This window comes from Melanostigma gelatinosum (genome assembly GCF_949748355.1).
Source record: "Melanostigma gelatinosum genome assembly, chromosome: 17".
In the NCBI taxonomy this organism is placed as follows: domain Eukaryota; kingdom Metazoa; phylum Chordata; class Actinopteri; order Perciformes; family Zoarcidae; genus Melanostigma; species Melanostigma gelatinosum.
The window spans coordinates 9,115,734-9,130,786 of NC_136650.1; the positions used below are offsets into that span (position 1 = coordinate 9,115,734).

At 41.8% G+C, this 15,053-nt stretch overlaps 2 protein-coding genes across 3 annotated transcripts in view; both read left to right on the top strand.

Moving 5' to 3' along the window:
* The window catches only part of ash1l (ash1 (absent, small, or homeotic)-like), a 31,219-nt gene extending 22,593 nt beyond the window's left edge, over positions 1 to 8,626 (top strand). The window contains exons 19-27 of one of the 2 annotated variants that reach the window (XM_079288453.1): positions 51 to 183; positions 1,388 to 1,657; positions 2,088 to 2,174; positions 2,268 to 2,358; positions 2,931 to 3,069; positions 3,216 to 3,388; positions 3,721 to 3,887; positions 4,422 to 4,917; positions 6,193 to 8,626. In XM_079288453.1, coding sequence (XP_079144579.1) covers positions 51 to 183; positions 1,388 to 1,657; positions 2,088 to 2,174; positions 2,268 to 2,358; positions 2,931 to 3,069; positions 3,216 to 3,388; positions 3,721 to 3,887; positions 4,422 to 4,917; positions 6,193 to 6,284 — 1,648 coding nt within the window. In that variant the 3' untranslated portion in view covers positions 6,285 to 8,626. The remainder of the gene's footprint in view (positions 1 to 50; positions 184 to 1,387; positions 1,658 to 2,087; positions 2,175 to 2,267; positions 2,359 to 2,930; positions 3,070 to 3,215; positions 3,389 to 3,720; positions 3,888 to 4,421; positions 4,918 to 6,192) is intronic. The other variant, XM_079288454.1, reaches the window with a different exon arrangement.
* Positions 8,627 to 9,653: 1,027 nt separating this feature from the next.
* LOC306791132 (leucine-rich repeat-containing protein 71-like) lies at positions 9,654 to 14,434 on the top strand (the record flags this gene model as incomplete). The annotated part of the gene is made up of 14 exons (XM_079287759.1): positions 9,654 to 9,748; positions 10,891 to 10,929; positions 11,021 to 11,155; positions 11,538 to 11,627; positions 11,803 to 11,878; positions 11,962 to 12,036; positions 12,184 to 12,252; positions 12,368 to 12,527; positions 12,616 to 12,699; positions 12,841 to 12,915; positions 13,100 to 13,198; positions 13,271 to 13,436; positions 13,912 to 14,003; positions 14,345 to 14,434. The coding sequence occupies exons 1-14, from the start codon at positions 9,691 to 9,693 to the stop codon at positions 14,432 to 14,434; spliced, it is 1,308 nt and encodes a 435-aa protein (XP_079143885.1). The 5' UTR covers positions 9,654 to 9,690.
* Positions 14,435 to 15,053: the final 619 nt, after the last annotated feature.

The window sequence follows — 15,053 nt, forward strand, 5'->3', positions numbered from 1 at the left end:
TCAAACCAGATATGCAGAGACTAATCCTGCTGTTTGTTGTGTACCATCAGGAACAGCCAGTACTATGAGAAGGTGTCTGACCCTCTGGACCTGAGCACCATCGAGAAGCAAATCCTCACGGGCCACTACAAGACTGTAGAGGCGTTTGACACCGACATGCTCAAAGTGTTCCGAAATGCTGAGGTAGGCAGGTGTCCCACCGGTTGCTAACATTGCTGTTTGTGTCTGTTTACATACATCATTTCTCTATCAGTTGAGCTGCAAATGTTGCTGGTAGGAGAACTGAATATTTGAAAGGAGACTTTAGAAGTTAACAGGGCTGGGTGTCGTTTAAAATACGAGTACCAGTACCCTTAAAGTGATACAGGTACCAACAGATCATTCATCATGTGAATGGAAGCTGTTTCTGTAAGAAAGAAAGTACTTCCCCCAGAGCAGGGGCTTACTTTACAGTTGGAACTATCTTACAGGAACTAAATTGAGTCCCTGGTTCCTCTGGCCAAAGCTCAGGTTTAGATCCAGGTTTAGAGTCCAAGATGATCTTGATCTCTTTGGAAAGTTCCTACAGAGAAAAGGCTCTAAAGGGTAAACCCACTGCCTAGAGAGTCATCATTTCTAAGTTATCTATCAAACTAAATGCTTAATCGATGTCATAGATCTTCTCTGCCTGTCAGATTTATGTCAACAATCATTAGAAAGATCAGTGTGATAATTGCATGAAGGCTAAGGCTGCTGAAGCATCCAGTCTTCATCATTTAACAACACTTATCACAAGAACACTCCAGTCTCTCGAGTTTAATCCCAGAATCTTAAGAGCCCAATCAATATCAAAAAGCCTCATCAAAAGCATCATTCAAGCTGTTACTGTGCAGCTCTAATACATTTTCCCTCCCACTCACTCGGTTCATTTCTTTTTTCCTGCCTCGCACACAAACACCTCCCAAATGGGATACAACTTCCTGACTGCTGAGCCTCTGCTTATCTGTTACAGGCCCTTTGATTTACATCTGTATAGCCACTATACAAGTGCCACTTGAAACCTCTCAGAGGAGTTTACTCTTCAAGTCATAGAAGTCTGAAGTGGACGTCTAAATTAGATTCACCCTTTGGTTCCAAGACCCTGCCAGACTAAAGATAGCATGAGGGGAAAGTGGTTTATTGTTAAATTGAGAGCTGTGAAATTTTGGCAGCTGCAGAGACAGTTTTGAATGTCTCTGTGCATGCTTCTGCTTTTTTATATACATGATATCTCTTTATGCAGTTTTGAGGTCTGTTGTCTTTGTGTCGTACGTCAGAACACACAAATTAACAAATATGATTTCCTGTAAATTCATTGTTTTTGGCAAAAAAACCCCAATATTTAAAACTGGTCTTGTTTTCCCACCAGAAATATTACGGCAGGAAGTCATCGGTCGGCAGGGACGTTTGTCGCCTGCGTAAAGCCTACTACAGCGCGCGTCATGAAGCTGCTGTCCAGATAGACGAGATTGTGGGCGAGACGGCCAGCGAGGCCGACAGCTCGGACTCGCTGGAGCGTGACCATGGCCACCACGGAGGAGGAGGTCCAGGGCCGCACGACAAGGACGACGACGTCATCCGCTGCATCTGTGGAATGTACAAGGATGAAGGCCTTATGATCCAGTGTGAAAAGTGCATGGTAAGAAGCGAAGCGAGGTGTCTAACACACATAACTGAAAAAGATTGGGTGACAAATCTACATTTATAGCAGCTTAGAAAGAAAGTCGGATTTCTCATCATATCTTTTTTGTCTCACTGATTCATCAGTTGCACCTGTTTTGGTGAGCGCATTCCCTAGAGGAGTGTGTGCATTCAGTCCTCCTGTGTATAGCATCTGTTATTTTTAATAAAACAACGAGGGTTAAAGATATTGATTGAGACGACCACAGTTGCGAATCAAGGAGGTTTTTACAAATGTGTTTTTTCTTTGTTGGTAATGCAGGTTCAGAACATAACTTATTCTTGTCAGTGAGTCACTGTCGATACCAGCTCGGGAGTAATTGATTCAACTGTCCATTTTTTATTTTTTTTTGCATTCACGTGATTCAACAATTGATTGGTCTCTCTAGGTGTGGCAGCATTTTGACTGCATGCAGCTGGAGACCGAGGTGGAGCACTACCTGTGTGAGCAGTGTGACCCTCGGCCTGTCGAGCGGGTACGTCTATCCCCTCAAAACAGCCGTGAATGCTGAACCTCAGTCTCACCACCCTGGTCCATCTGATCTCACTCATATGTGTTGTCGTTACAGGAAGTTCCCATGATACCCCAGCCTAGCTACGCCCAGGCGGGCTCTGTCTACTACATCTGCCTCCTCCGAGATGATCTGCTGCTACATCAAGGTATAGAAGCCAGTCCTTCAATCCTTCAATGTTTACATCCATGTTTACTAGCCTGCTGTGATCTTCCTTTTCTGGTCCATTGCTGTATTTTTTGGCACATTAAAGCCAGTTGTAGACAAGTGAAATAGTGTGAAACCATTGGCAGGACTGTGTATTGCTTCACCCACGTGAAGCAATACACAGTGTGCATATGCCAAACAAAGCGGGGACCCACTCATGGAAAAATCTGCTCCATGGTGTTGCTAGAGGTCAGAAACTCAGCAGAGAGCCTTTAAGTTTCTCCTTAAGCCATGTTTATTACCATTTAGGCAATTTAATTATAAACAACAGGCCTTGTATTGTAGCACAGGGTTGAAGTGAATTGTATGTTTCCTATGCAACCCCTTTTTTTTACCTATAAACGTTTTGAAGTGCCGAAATGTGATCCTTTCCAACTCTGGAAAACGATTGTTACTGCACTGAGACGTTCAACACTCAACCTGTCAGTTTACTTCTGTATCGAGGAGCCAACTTCTTGTAATATTTCACCGTTGCAGACCAGAAACCTGTCAGTGTCTGTGTCTTGTGTGCAGGTGATTGTGTGTATCTGATGAGAGACAGCAGGCGCTCACCTGAGGGACAGCCTGTCAGACAGTCTTACCGTCTCCTGTCTCACGTCAACCGAGACAAACTCGACATCTTCCGAATTGAGAAACTCTGGAAGAATGAAAAGTAAGTTCATCAAATGTAGGACTTCGAACAACTAGCATGAAGTACTGTAGATACCTGCCAGTGAGAATAGATTATTATTGTGCTCGTCGAGTTGCATTACGGTGTTTAACTCGCTGGTCTCTTCTGTGTCCACTCAAACTCTGAAGGGGTGAGAGATTTGCCTTTGGCCACCACTACTTCCGTCCCCACGAGACGCATCACTCTCCATCACGGCGATTTTACCAGAACGAGTTATTCCGAATGCCGCTCTATGAGATCATCCCCCTGGAGGCAGTGGTGGCAACCTGCTGTGTCCTGGATCTCTACACTTACTGCAAAGGTGAGAGGAAACACATGCAAACTCACACATGGGCCATCTGAATGGAGTGTTTTTTTACCGCTTGAACTAGTCATTCTTTCTGAGGTTTCTTTGTTGCTCGAGTAAAGCTCTGTAAATTGTACACGCAGGTATATGAGGTATACCCACTTCTTTTTCTACTATATAGGAGAGCATACCCACTTGCTCCTTCGTAAACTTTATCTACCAACAACCACTACACCACTGACCTCAGACATGCTCGAACAAAAACATAGCGGAACAACTGTACACTGTTTTCACATTTTACAATGACATGAGTTCCTGGCTAATACAAAATGTGTTCCTTCCTACAGGACGGCCGAAGAGCGTAAAAGAACAGGATGTGTACATCTGTGATTACCGCTTGGACAAGTCTGCTCACCTGTTCTATAAGATCCATCGGAACCGCTTCCCAGTCTGCACCAAGCCGTACGCCTTCAACCACTTCCCCAAGCGGCTCGCACCCAAAAGAGACTTCTCGGTGAGAGCGGTGGGGGTGCTGCACTGGGATCTGTTACTGATTTATAAACACTGAAAGATATTTTAAGAGTGGAGGTAATATTACAGCCCGGGGAACATTTCCCTTCGGCACCTCAGAAAACAAATGAGAGAACCTGCAACTGCTTTTTGTTGTTTTGCAGTGAGCCACATTCAAGTATCTGTGGAATGTTTTGTGAATTTTGTTTTGTTGACAACTAATTACGTCCCATTTAAATTGTAATGCTAATAGACTTGAGGAGAGTTTTAGTTTAGTTTAGTTTGTTTTTGCTTTCATGGAGGACCGGATGGATAAGTTTCACTCCATTAAATTAGTCCAGGGCTGTGTCGGGTAAACCTCACAGAAAACTAAATCAAGACGACTCTCCTAAACTTCTCCTGTGATTTATAAACTATGTTGCACTGATTTTATTGTCCATTTGCAAACCCTAACCATCAGAAACCAAAGTCAGCTAAATTAGATACAAAATACTTGCAAATACTGCTTGACCCGGGACTAATTGTGAATTTTTTGCAGCCTCACTATGTTCCTGACAACTACAAGAGGAACGGAGGCCGTTCTGCCTGGAAGAGCGAACAACCCAAAGGAGCCGCAGGCTGCGAGGACGACGGCTCTTCCTGCGACCGGGGCGACGACTTCCCACCCGGAGCTGAAGATGGGAGAGGAGGAGAAGAGGACGACATGGACACGAATCCAGACGAACCTGAACTTCTTTCAACTAAGCCCAGAAGAGCGGAACGGGAAGGGGAGGCCGACGAGGACGGAGACGAGAAGGACGACGACGAGGACGAGGACGGGCAGGAGTCTGAGGAGTGCAAGGAGCTGGAGGACAGTTCCGCAGAGAGGATAGGAGAGATGCTCGAACTCCCGTCGTCGTCCGCCTCCTCGCCGCTGCACCACCCGGTGCTGGGCAGGAGGGAGGCCCAGAGGGAACGGCTCAACAAAATTCTGCTGGATCTGCTGCACAGAACTCCCAACAACAATGGTGAGGGAGCGGGAACAAAGCAGGGGGGTAGGTCATCAGATAATTTAGGGTTTTTAAGTTTCACATCACTTGCATCATTTAAACATGTTGTTTGAAACATCTTTTACACTGTTTCTAAATGGTTAAACTCAAAGTTGGGGCAAAGAACTGCTTTAGAGGGAGTGGAGGATGGAGAGGGAGCAACATCTGCAGCTCACATTTAGCTGTTATTCATATTTGTGTTAAACTCTTTTTGGCATTCATCTAACAGATGGCAGTCTCTGTTTTCGGATCTGTTGCTTTTTCTGACTCTCCTCCCATGCAGTGCGTCAGTCTGTTGTTATTGCTTCAATCTGCTGACAGTATTACAAAGAAGTATCTAAATCGAGACCAACGTTTAACACTAACATTCAGGAGCTAATCTTAGTGTATCGAGAAATAGTCTGGTGACCGAAAACCAATAATGAATCGATCCTGCCGACAAGTGTTGCTGGTGTAGCCGATGCCTGATACAACTTATTCCTCTGTGCCGTAGACCTCTACCGTTGTTCAAAAAACTATTTTTAGTGAGAAACAGTGGCTGAATCTGTAGGCAATGGGACATTTTGGTATAGATCGTTTCCGTTTGTAGTCTGGCGAGCAGTCTTTGATAGAATGCAGGTTAACAGTCCGATTGCAGAGCAACAGAAGAGGAACGCATTGGTCGAAATGTAATCTTGGAACTCACCGGCTGTCGTCCGGTGATGATTTAGCTTTTTATTTGTTTAATATTTGCCTGTAAACAGCTGCTTGTGAAACAGCCCAGTCCTACATTCCAACTCTAGTCTTGCATCTCAAGTTGCTAATCGGACTGTAAACAGAGAGCAGTGCATGGATTAGGAAGTCTTGGCCCAGATATCTGCTGGCTACACCAGAACCTCAGAAATATAGACCCTTGCCCTAAGAGGCGTATCCGTCCTCCGACCGATAGCCGATGGGTTCAGAGAATGGAGTGCGACAGACGAGGCAGGGCGGTTAGGAAGTATTTAAGGACCGACTAATACATTAATTCAGCTGCCTGAAGCACTGAGGTAGCGTTTGCTGACAAAGAAACAAATTCATTTTTATTTCTTGTTTGTGGATTACTCGTAGCACACCTGCCAGGTGGTTTCAGATAGCCACAAACCGTTTTTGAGCACTTTGAAGCTTGATACATCAGTAACAGAAGAGACACCTTTGCCAACCTTTACCTTTGATTCCTTTGATTAAATTACTCTGTGTCAGCTGTTTCTTAGCTCTAATCCCCCCCCCCCCCCCCCCCCCACCCTCCTGTTCTTCCAACAGCCATAGATGTCTCCTATCTCCTGGAGGAGGGCGCAGGCCGCCGGCTACGGCGACGGACGCTCGGATTCGGTGATTTCGTGGGCAGAAAATAACTTTGCTACGTGCCTGTCAAGCACACTGCCTTTCCTGTTTGTGAGCAAGGGGCAGAACATGGAGAGACAGCGAGATGGGAAACGCTGCATTGTTGGTTGTCCGACCATTCAGGACCACAATGAGTCCCTGGGGGCCTCTTCCAGGTTACCTCTTCCAAGACTGGTCATCTCAACTCTGAGAGGGTGGAGGGGGTTTGGAAGCGCTGACTCCATGGCAATTTCAGCTTTTCAAGAGTTCTCAAGGAGCCAGAAGAGAGAGCTGACCCAGACTTCTTGCTTGTTTAAGTAGTATGATGCAAAACTTTTTTTTTTTTTTTCTTTTGTTTAATGACTATAGGAGAAATAACCCATGCACTTAATTGCATTGAATATTACAGACATGGGCAGATGAATTCCCCTATCAAGCATCGTAAATGAACCAAGTGGTACTGAATAGGGAGGGATAGATGGGAGTGATGGTTTCAGTCAGTGGGGACGTGAATGCTGCAGATTTGTTCCCCCTAGTGGGACCTAGCTGCAATGACAAAGTATAACAGAGGAGAGAAGATCAGCGCCGGGACACATGGGGGGAGAGACTGGCATAGGAGAGATGTAAGGTGAGCGGTGTGCTCACATGCTGCTCATGAGAAAGACAGAACGAGGGTGGTGAACTGCACTTTTGGTACCATGGATATTGTGACGCTCTGTGTAATGTATCTATTACGAAAACACACTAACACTCTCACAGTATTAGACGATGCAGCCTGGAGAAAAACACAAAAAAAGCGAGTTTAAAAAGTCTTATCTTTTTCCTGTTATACAGTAGTAACTCATTTAGGAACAGAAGAAGCCGAGGGGGCGTGTTTGGTTTTATTTTTGAGTAAAGGGATTGGGGGATTGAGCGTGCGCTTTTAGTCAGTCAAAGTGTCTTGTTGAGGTTTTCATTTTAATCCTTTGATTTTCTTACGAGGCAGTCAGCTTCGCCCGTCTTAACATGATTCACCAGCTTAACTAAATCAGGCGTTTCGGGGGGACACCGGCTTCAACTGTAACGCCTTACACAGCCGTGCTCTCCGACTGCCTTGTGTGCGAGTGTGTGTGTGCGCGTGCACACTTAGCGTGTGTCTGTACGCTGCCAGATTTCTTGAAGATATACCTTTTTCAAAAAAAAAATGGAGAAAAAAAAATGAAGGGCTCGATGGCAATTAACAGTTTTAAGAAAACTATGGCGAAACAATACTTAACATGAAATGTATCGTGATGGTCATATTTTCTTATCTCCTGTGAGACGGGTGGGGCGGTGTATATCGGGAGGGCAAAGGGACTTGAGACTTTTCTTTCTTTAGAATATGTTCCTGATTGCCATGGAGAATGTTTTAAAAAGAAATTGTGATATTTACTGAGATTTCTTCCCCCCCAAAATGCCTCTGCTGAAAAGGGACAGCCTGCAATGTCCCAGTGCGGTTAACAAGAACGAGACACTGACGGCGGGAGAGCGGGGGAACGGACAGCTGTACAGTGCCAAGTTATGTAAATACACACACTTACATTGAGGAGTGTCTCCAAAAGCAATATCTTGAAAAATGGATTTTGTTTATTATTGTATTGTACAGGACTCAGCCCTAAATGTATTATGATTATTATAATATTGTAATTTCTTCCGTTTGTATTACTATAATGACACTTAAGCTCGGAGGAAAATGATTTTTTAATGTCCAGAAAAAGCTCACCAGACCTGTCCGGACGACATAGATACTTAAGCTGAGTTTTCGTTGCCTATTAATGAAATTCGTCTATGTACTGCATGAGCGAGAAGAATGTCAAGTGGACACAGAAGGCATTGGGACGACACAGTGACTCCGCAACGACACCTTTGTCACTGAATATTGTTAATAATATTACTTTTTAAGGAGAAATGTACTCCTTGTTTTTTGCTGCAAAGTGTTGAACACTAAAAAAACAAACCAACATAAAAATGTTATGATATTTTTAAACGTTGACTGAAACAAAAGTAAAGCTGTCAACCCAATATCACGTTATTATTTTTGTTTTATTTTCAAATAGGAAATTGTTCCGTTTTTGTGATAGCGGTCATCGTATGATGCTTGTTCCTGTATTTGTGTGTTTTTGTGTAATTTGTTTCGTTATTTTTAGACAATCACAAAATAAGATGCAAGCATTGTAAATGGCAGACTGGCGGATATTTTGTGATGTGTACAGTTTGTCAAAAAACTTCTTCCACTCGTTAAAAGTTTGTAATTATGATTCTTAAGTCATGAAAAATGCTGTTGGTTTTTTCTTTTTGTTTTATATTTGTTTTTTTAGTTTTTTTAAATAAAAAGCACTACATTATTGTGAATACACTTTATGTTGTTGTGCTTTTAATATTCCTTAGATCACAAAAAATGCAAAAACAAAGCTAGTTATATCCTAAAATTAAGGTATAATAGAGTTATGACATGTTTGAAATGCTGGACATGAGACGTTGACTAGAGACAGTGAGCTCTGCAGAGTGAAACATGCAGGAATTAAACTTTTTAGATAAGAGTGCAAGAAAGGGGAGTTACTTGAAGTTGCATCTGCTGCTAGCTAGCTAGCTAGCTAATTCCACACCATGCTTCTCCTTTGAGTTTTAATAATGGGTTCATCACCATCTTGTATGTGCATTACTGCCATCTCCTGGACTGTAGACTGGCAGGAATAATAAGTATTATTCTGTTACACTCAATTGATTGATTAGAAGATTACGTACACTCCATGATGTCTTCCCAAGCAGATTCCTCAATGTAATCTTGTATTTTACAGCAATTATTTCTGATATTAATTCCCTTTGTTACAGTCTATCAGTACATATAATAATAATAATACAAATAATAATTGTAACCACTGTACATATTATGAAAATAATTATATGATTAATAATCCCAACACTGCAGATAGTTAAAATATTATTAAAATAATGATTTGGTGAATTATCATTCATGAACAATTGTGAAAGATTATAAAATGTATCAATTTAATTTGTGTGACAAACGATAATTTACGAAAATAATTCCACAGAACACCACAGAATTCCGTAAGTAAATTTAGCGTGAAGTGGGCCTTGCACGGTCTTGCACAGGCCCTGTCCCAGAGACACCAGTTGATACTGTTGAAGAGGAACAGTCATCTGAATTCTCACTGTTTGGCACCAAATGTCAATTGAATACTAAACTCTCGCGATATTACGGCGTAATATGGTTCGACGACACGCTATCATGAATGTTGACGTTTTCAGTACCGTTACTAACGTCTACTAAAGTCTCGCGATGAATCCTACAAATTGGGTTTAGTTGGTTACCGTAGTAACGCCAGTGAAGCCCAGGATACAGCGACGTTAGCTCACGTAACTTATCTATTAACTACATTTTGACTCCGAGGCACAACAATGCCCAAAGAGAAAACAGACGGGACAAATGCAGAGGACGAGGCCTCTAAACATACAGGTTAGATGAGTTGATCGTCAGCAGGTCAGGAATAAAGTAGGAGCTGGTTCAAATGGACTTGTTGCCGGTTTTAAGCCTTTATTTTTCGTACTTTGACATTATGTGACAACACATTAAGGTGCTTGAGAGTATGACTGTTGGTGGTTGTAATTGGTTTCGTTAAAAAATGACAAATTGTAATGTTATGTACTGACGTTAATCGTGATTAAGCGAAGCTAATATAAACTAAACACTTTCAGTCAATGAGCTGAAGGAATGCACATTGTAAATATGGATAAGATGCATTGCATTGTTTAGAATGATGAGAACCCATGACACCTATTGACTTGCATATATATATATGCAAATGTATAATCAATAAAGAATCAGCAGCAACCCCCTTCACTGACGACACTATTCATTTATGCCAGCTGTCATTGAAACTTTTAGAATCTCTATGTAGATTCTCTGTAAATTGTATAGGCTTTCAATGATTATACGTCAATAAAAAGATGGCATATGGTACTATTTATCTGTTTAACTGGGATTTTATTTTGACAGGTTTAGGTAAATACACAGCTTTTACAATGAGCATTGGTGGCAGAAGTAGGCTACTAAGAGCAGTTAATGACACACTATAAACATTCCATTGTGAATAAAAGTCCAGCATGTATAACTTTGTAAAACAAAGCAAAAGTATGAGAAGCAAAACAGCAGAATCAAAGGTTAGGCCTAGCATACTCATGTGGTGGCAGCATGGCCCCTGTTACAGTAAAAAGTACAATATTTCCCTTTGAAATGGAGTGAAGCACAATGATAAAGTACATTAAAATATAAATAATTAGGTTAAGTACACATATCTGGAAATGGTACTTAGGTGTGATACGTAGTTACTTTCCACACTGGAGATAAGTAGTAGTTTTTAAAGAATCCAAACAAAGTAATTTTAATACTTTTATTATGTCTGTTTATCATGAAATCATGTTTTGTGCATTTTATAAAGTTGTAAGAATAATAACTTTTGTTTTGCTTTCATGCCTCTACAACTTGAGCATTCACACATTCACTAGCTTTAGTCGCATTGCTTGACATAAAGTATGATATGGTAATTCACAAGTGGTCAATAAAAAGGAGAATTGCTAAACTCATTCTGTTGTTTTTAGGACGTACTCCAAATGAAGTTTTGCCTGATCAGAAGTTTGGTGAGTAACATTATCAGACTGTTGTTGTTTTTGTTTTTTATTTGTCAAATGAGAGTTGTATTGTCACTGCTTTAAACTCTCCATCACACAGACGAATATCAGTGCTCCGGCAAGGTGGAGATTGACTTCCCTGGGCTTTGTGCTCTTTTGGACATGAAGGATATCCCAACTGTCAGCACCAAGCAAGCAGCCTCATCCACCACTGAAACTGAAGAAGAGTACACAGGTAAACCAGAGCTGCTCCTAATCTAAACGCGTGGCACACACATACTATCTTGTTGCACCCTGTTAAAACATGTTTTCCAGTGTTCATTTATAAATGGAATTGTTTGTTCTCTGCAGCTGATATTGTGAATTGCTGTGAATGGATGTTAATTGAATAAACATGAATAAGATTCTATATAAATTCTAGTTTAACGTACCTTGAATCTGATTACATTTTAGATTTTCTAAACAGACACTTGTAAGAGTAATCCAAAAAATATTCACCAAAGAAAACCGGACGACCTAGGAACACTTGGTACACTAGAAATATGTCTCCCTGTACTGTACAGTTCATCATGTTGGAAGTCTGAATGTACAGTCACTGTCCTTTCTTATAATCTCAGCTTCAGCTGCACCAAACTGGTCCAAAGCATGCCTCCAAGTGGAACTGGAGAATGAAGATCCCCTCAGCGCCAAGAAACTGACGGTTTTTGGTAAGAAAAAAAAGAATTCACAGAAAATTATTTTCAGCCATATTTGACATTTTTTTTCTCTTCTTAAATTCTCATTTGACTACCCCGGGGAGCAGTCTGTAACCAAAAATGCCCCCAATAGTTCTGCTGGATGTTGGAGAACACATATCATATAATCTGTTTCACATACACACAGGATGGAAGGTAGATGAGCAGATTGCCAGAGTGCTGCTGAAGATGTTTCCCTCCTTGGACAAGCTACAGAGCCTTCAGTGAGTAATGAGCTGATACCTTCCTGTTGCAGCCGTCCCTGTTTTGTTCTTGTTTGTTTGTGTAATCTTGTCCTCTGTCGCAGGTTTTGGCAGGCAGGACTGACAGATCAAATGGTAACCTCCCTCATGAACACAGTGTCACTGTGCTCCAACCTCAGGTGGGCGGATTCTGCTGGCACTCAAATTGTGAGACTTGTTGACAAAAAAGGTTGTAGAACTGCCAGGAAATTTACACCACTATGTTTTAACATTATCATTCACTCACTGAGGGTTTACTGATGGTCCTCCTCTTTGTTTTATGTTAGAGTTGTTACATTGGAGGGCAACCATCTTCCAGAGCAGAGCTACCACCTTCTTCTCTCTGAAGACAGCGTGTGAGTCACCAAGTGTTTACACATCTCACATAGTAGTATAGAACCTGTCAAATAGACCCCCGACTTGCATTCGCACCCACATGCCTGATTCATGTTGTGTGCTTCTTTGGTCAAGCCTCACTCACTTGTACCTGCGAAATAACCGGATTGGAGACAAGGGAGCTCATCTGATTGGGTCGGCTCTCTCAACAGCCAGATCTGCCAACAAGAACCTCAATTTCCTCAACCTGGCTTTCAATTGTATCGGTGATGCAGGTGCTACACATATCGCACAGGTATGACCCAGAACGGACCCCATGTTTGCACCTATGTGTTCCCCTCATGACTGCTGAGGTGTACTCCTCATCCTGTTTTGTCTCTCAGGGTCTGCGGTTCAACCGTGCTTTGCTCATGCTCTCACTGTGCAACAATCAGATTGGAGACTCCGGTGCTGCTCATCTGGCTGCGGTAACCATTTACATGAACGATTTTAACCTGGCACACAATGCGTTTAAATCAGTGGTTACATTGTTTCAAATTATATTCAGATGATTGCATTATATTCCGTAATTTAACACGCCTCCACCCCTTTACCGCTAACGTTTTTAGATTCTAAGTGAGTTCGCTCTCACTCATGAAGAAGTTGTGGAGAGGAGGAAGATGCTTCTGAAAAGAACACAATCTGTAAGTGCAGCAATATCAAATACCCACTCTACCTTAAAATGAATCCCATAAACATCAAAGGGTCTTGGGTCAAAAAGTAAATTGATATTCATAACTGCAAAAATCAAACAGGTTCTCACAAGTATAGAAGTGCAGGGACATGTATGAGACATTCGAATAAACACATTAAACTATACTCTCACAGTCATCTTCAAGTGTGGATTCTGACCAACCTCTCTCAGTAGCCACTGCCAGCAGCAGTTCACTGAGCGTCGGCAAAGGGCGGAACAAAGGCAAAAAAAAGGTAACAAGCCAAACATCTGTGCAACTCATTTGGTATCTGTGGTTAGTAATCTTGAGATCTTTTAACGAACAGATAACATCCAAAAGAGACAAGAAACCAGCCGCAAACAAAGAGAACCCAAAGTCTAACAAGAAGTCGGTGGAGATAGTGAACCCCCTGCTGGACGAGCCGGTGCAGTACAGGGATGGTGAGCTTTTTCTGCCTGGAAACAAGGCCCTCGCCTCCCTCAACTTGGCAGGTCAGTAACTGTGGGGTCTCAGCTTGACACGAGACATTGAATCCTTTCACATCAAGGTATTTCCAGCACAGATACAGTTAGGTTTGACGGCAGGAACATTTTCAGCTAAACTCATAAATGTTGAACATCAATTATGTTGAGAGTTCCTCAGAATCAACGTGCAAAGGATTATTTTTCAAAATCCTTTATCACAGATGGTATCGTTTTTAGTTTACTTCATATTAACTATTATATTACTCTTTTTTTCCAGAAGTCCTACATGTAATATTTGTCATTTGTTTAGAAAAAACACATCAAGGTTTATTCTCTACAGATCTCATTCCATGAATGAAATCTATTTATTATCTGTTTTGTACAAGCTGGTTGCTATTTAACAGCTGCTTCTGCAGGACTATGCCTGTAATAAATGATGAAACCTTAAAAGGCCTGTTGAGGATTCAAGTGAAATGGTTGTGTTGTGTGTGTATTTGTGTAGGAAACAGAATTACAAAGAAGTCGCTGCCTCTTTTCCTGACATCACTCGAGATGCAGGGGGAGGGACGACGCCTGCTGCGTCTCTGTCTGCAGGTGTGTGTCTCATGCCAACACTTTGTGCATTTGTGTGCGTGTGTGTGCAACTGTGCACAATTAACTTTAGTTCATAGTTGGGCTTTATTTTCACTGAAATAACCTGCATCTAAAGTGCCCCACTTAGTGCGTTGTTTAATGGTATATCTGCTGAAGTAAAGTATTTTATTATTGTGGATTATTTCAATTATATTGGACAAGATATTAGTTTAGGTGCATCAGTGACTGACCATATGCTGTCAATACACCACGGCCACGTTTGATGGAATCTACAGTGTTAACTAACAGTTGCAGAGGAACATGAAGATGATGTGCGTGATGATTTCTGATCTGTCTTTTAGAGAAACCGCTTCCCATCAGAGTGTGAGTATTATGTGAAGATAATGGAACTGATGACACTCAGAGATCCACTCAAGAAAAACAGCTCCTAACAGACAGAGGAGGAGGAACAGTTACTAGGGCGTACGTACTAGTACTGAGAGAACTAATCTAATTCTACTGACTGTGTACTTTTCATAACATTAAAAGACATGCATTTATTTTGCCCTCTGTTGTGCTTTTGTAACAGATGAGATAAAAAAAAGTGAAGTGTCAACAGAAACAGCCTTGTGGTACATAAAAAGGCAGTGCCTGAACAGAAGGACAGTGTGGCACATTAAATTCCAGATGCTTTGCCCAGGACAGTTAATTAGAACCCTGTTTACAGATGAGTTTTACTGCTTTGTTTTGCTCACAGTCAGAATTTACATCAAGGACAAAGAGAACTGCCAGATACCAAGAACCAAGTCGATGAATCATTGCTATCATATTTTACAATTGTCAGCCAGTGTGACAGGTACTTGTTGTTCTATCTGATTTTATTCTACCCAGATGTGGTCTGATTCTACAAAGATCGAGTGTTATTCTACCCAGATCTGGACCTATTCTATCCAGATGTAGTCTGGTTCTACATCTGGTTATATTCTACCATGATGTGGTTTGGTTCTATTCTTCCCAGATGTGGTCTGGTTCTACCCAGATCCAATCCTATTCTACCCATGATCTGCCCTG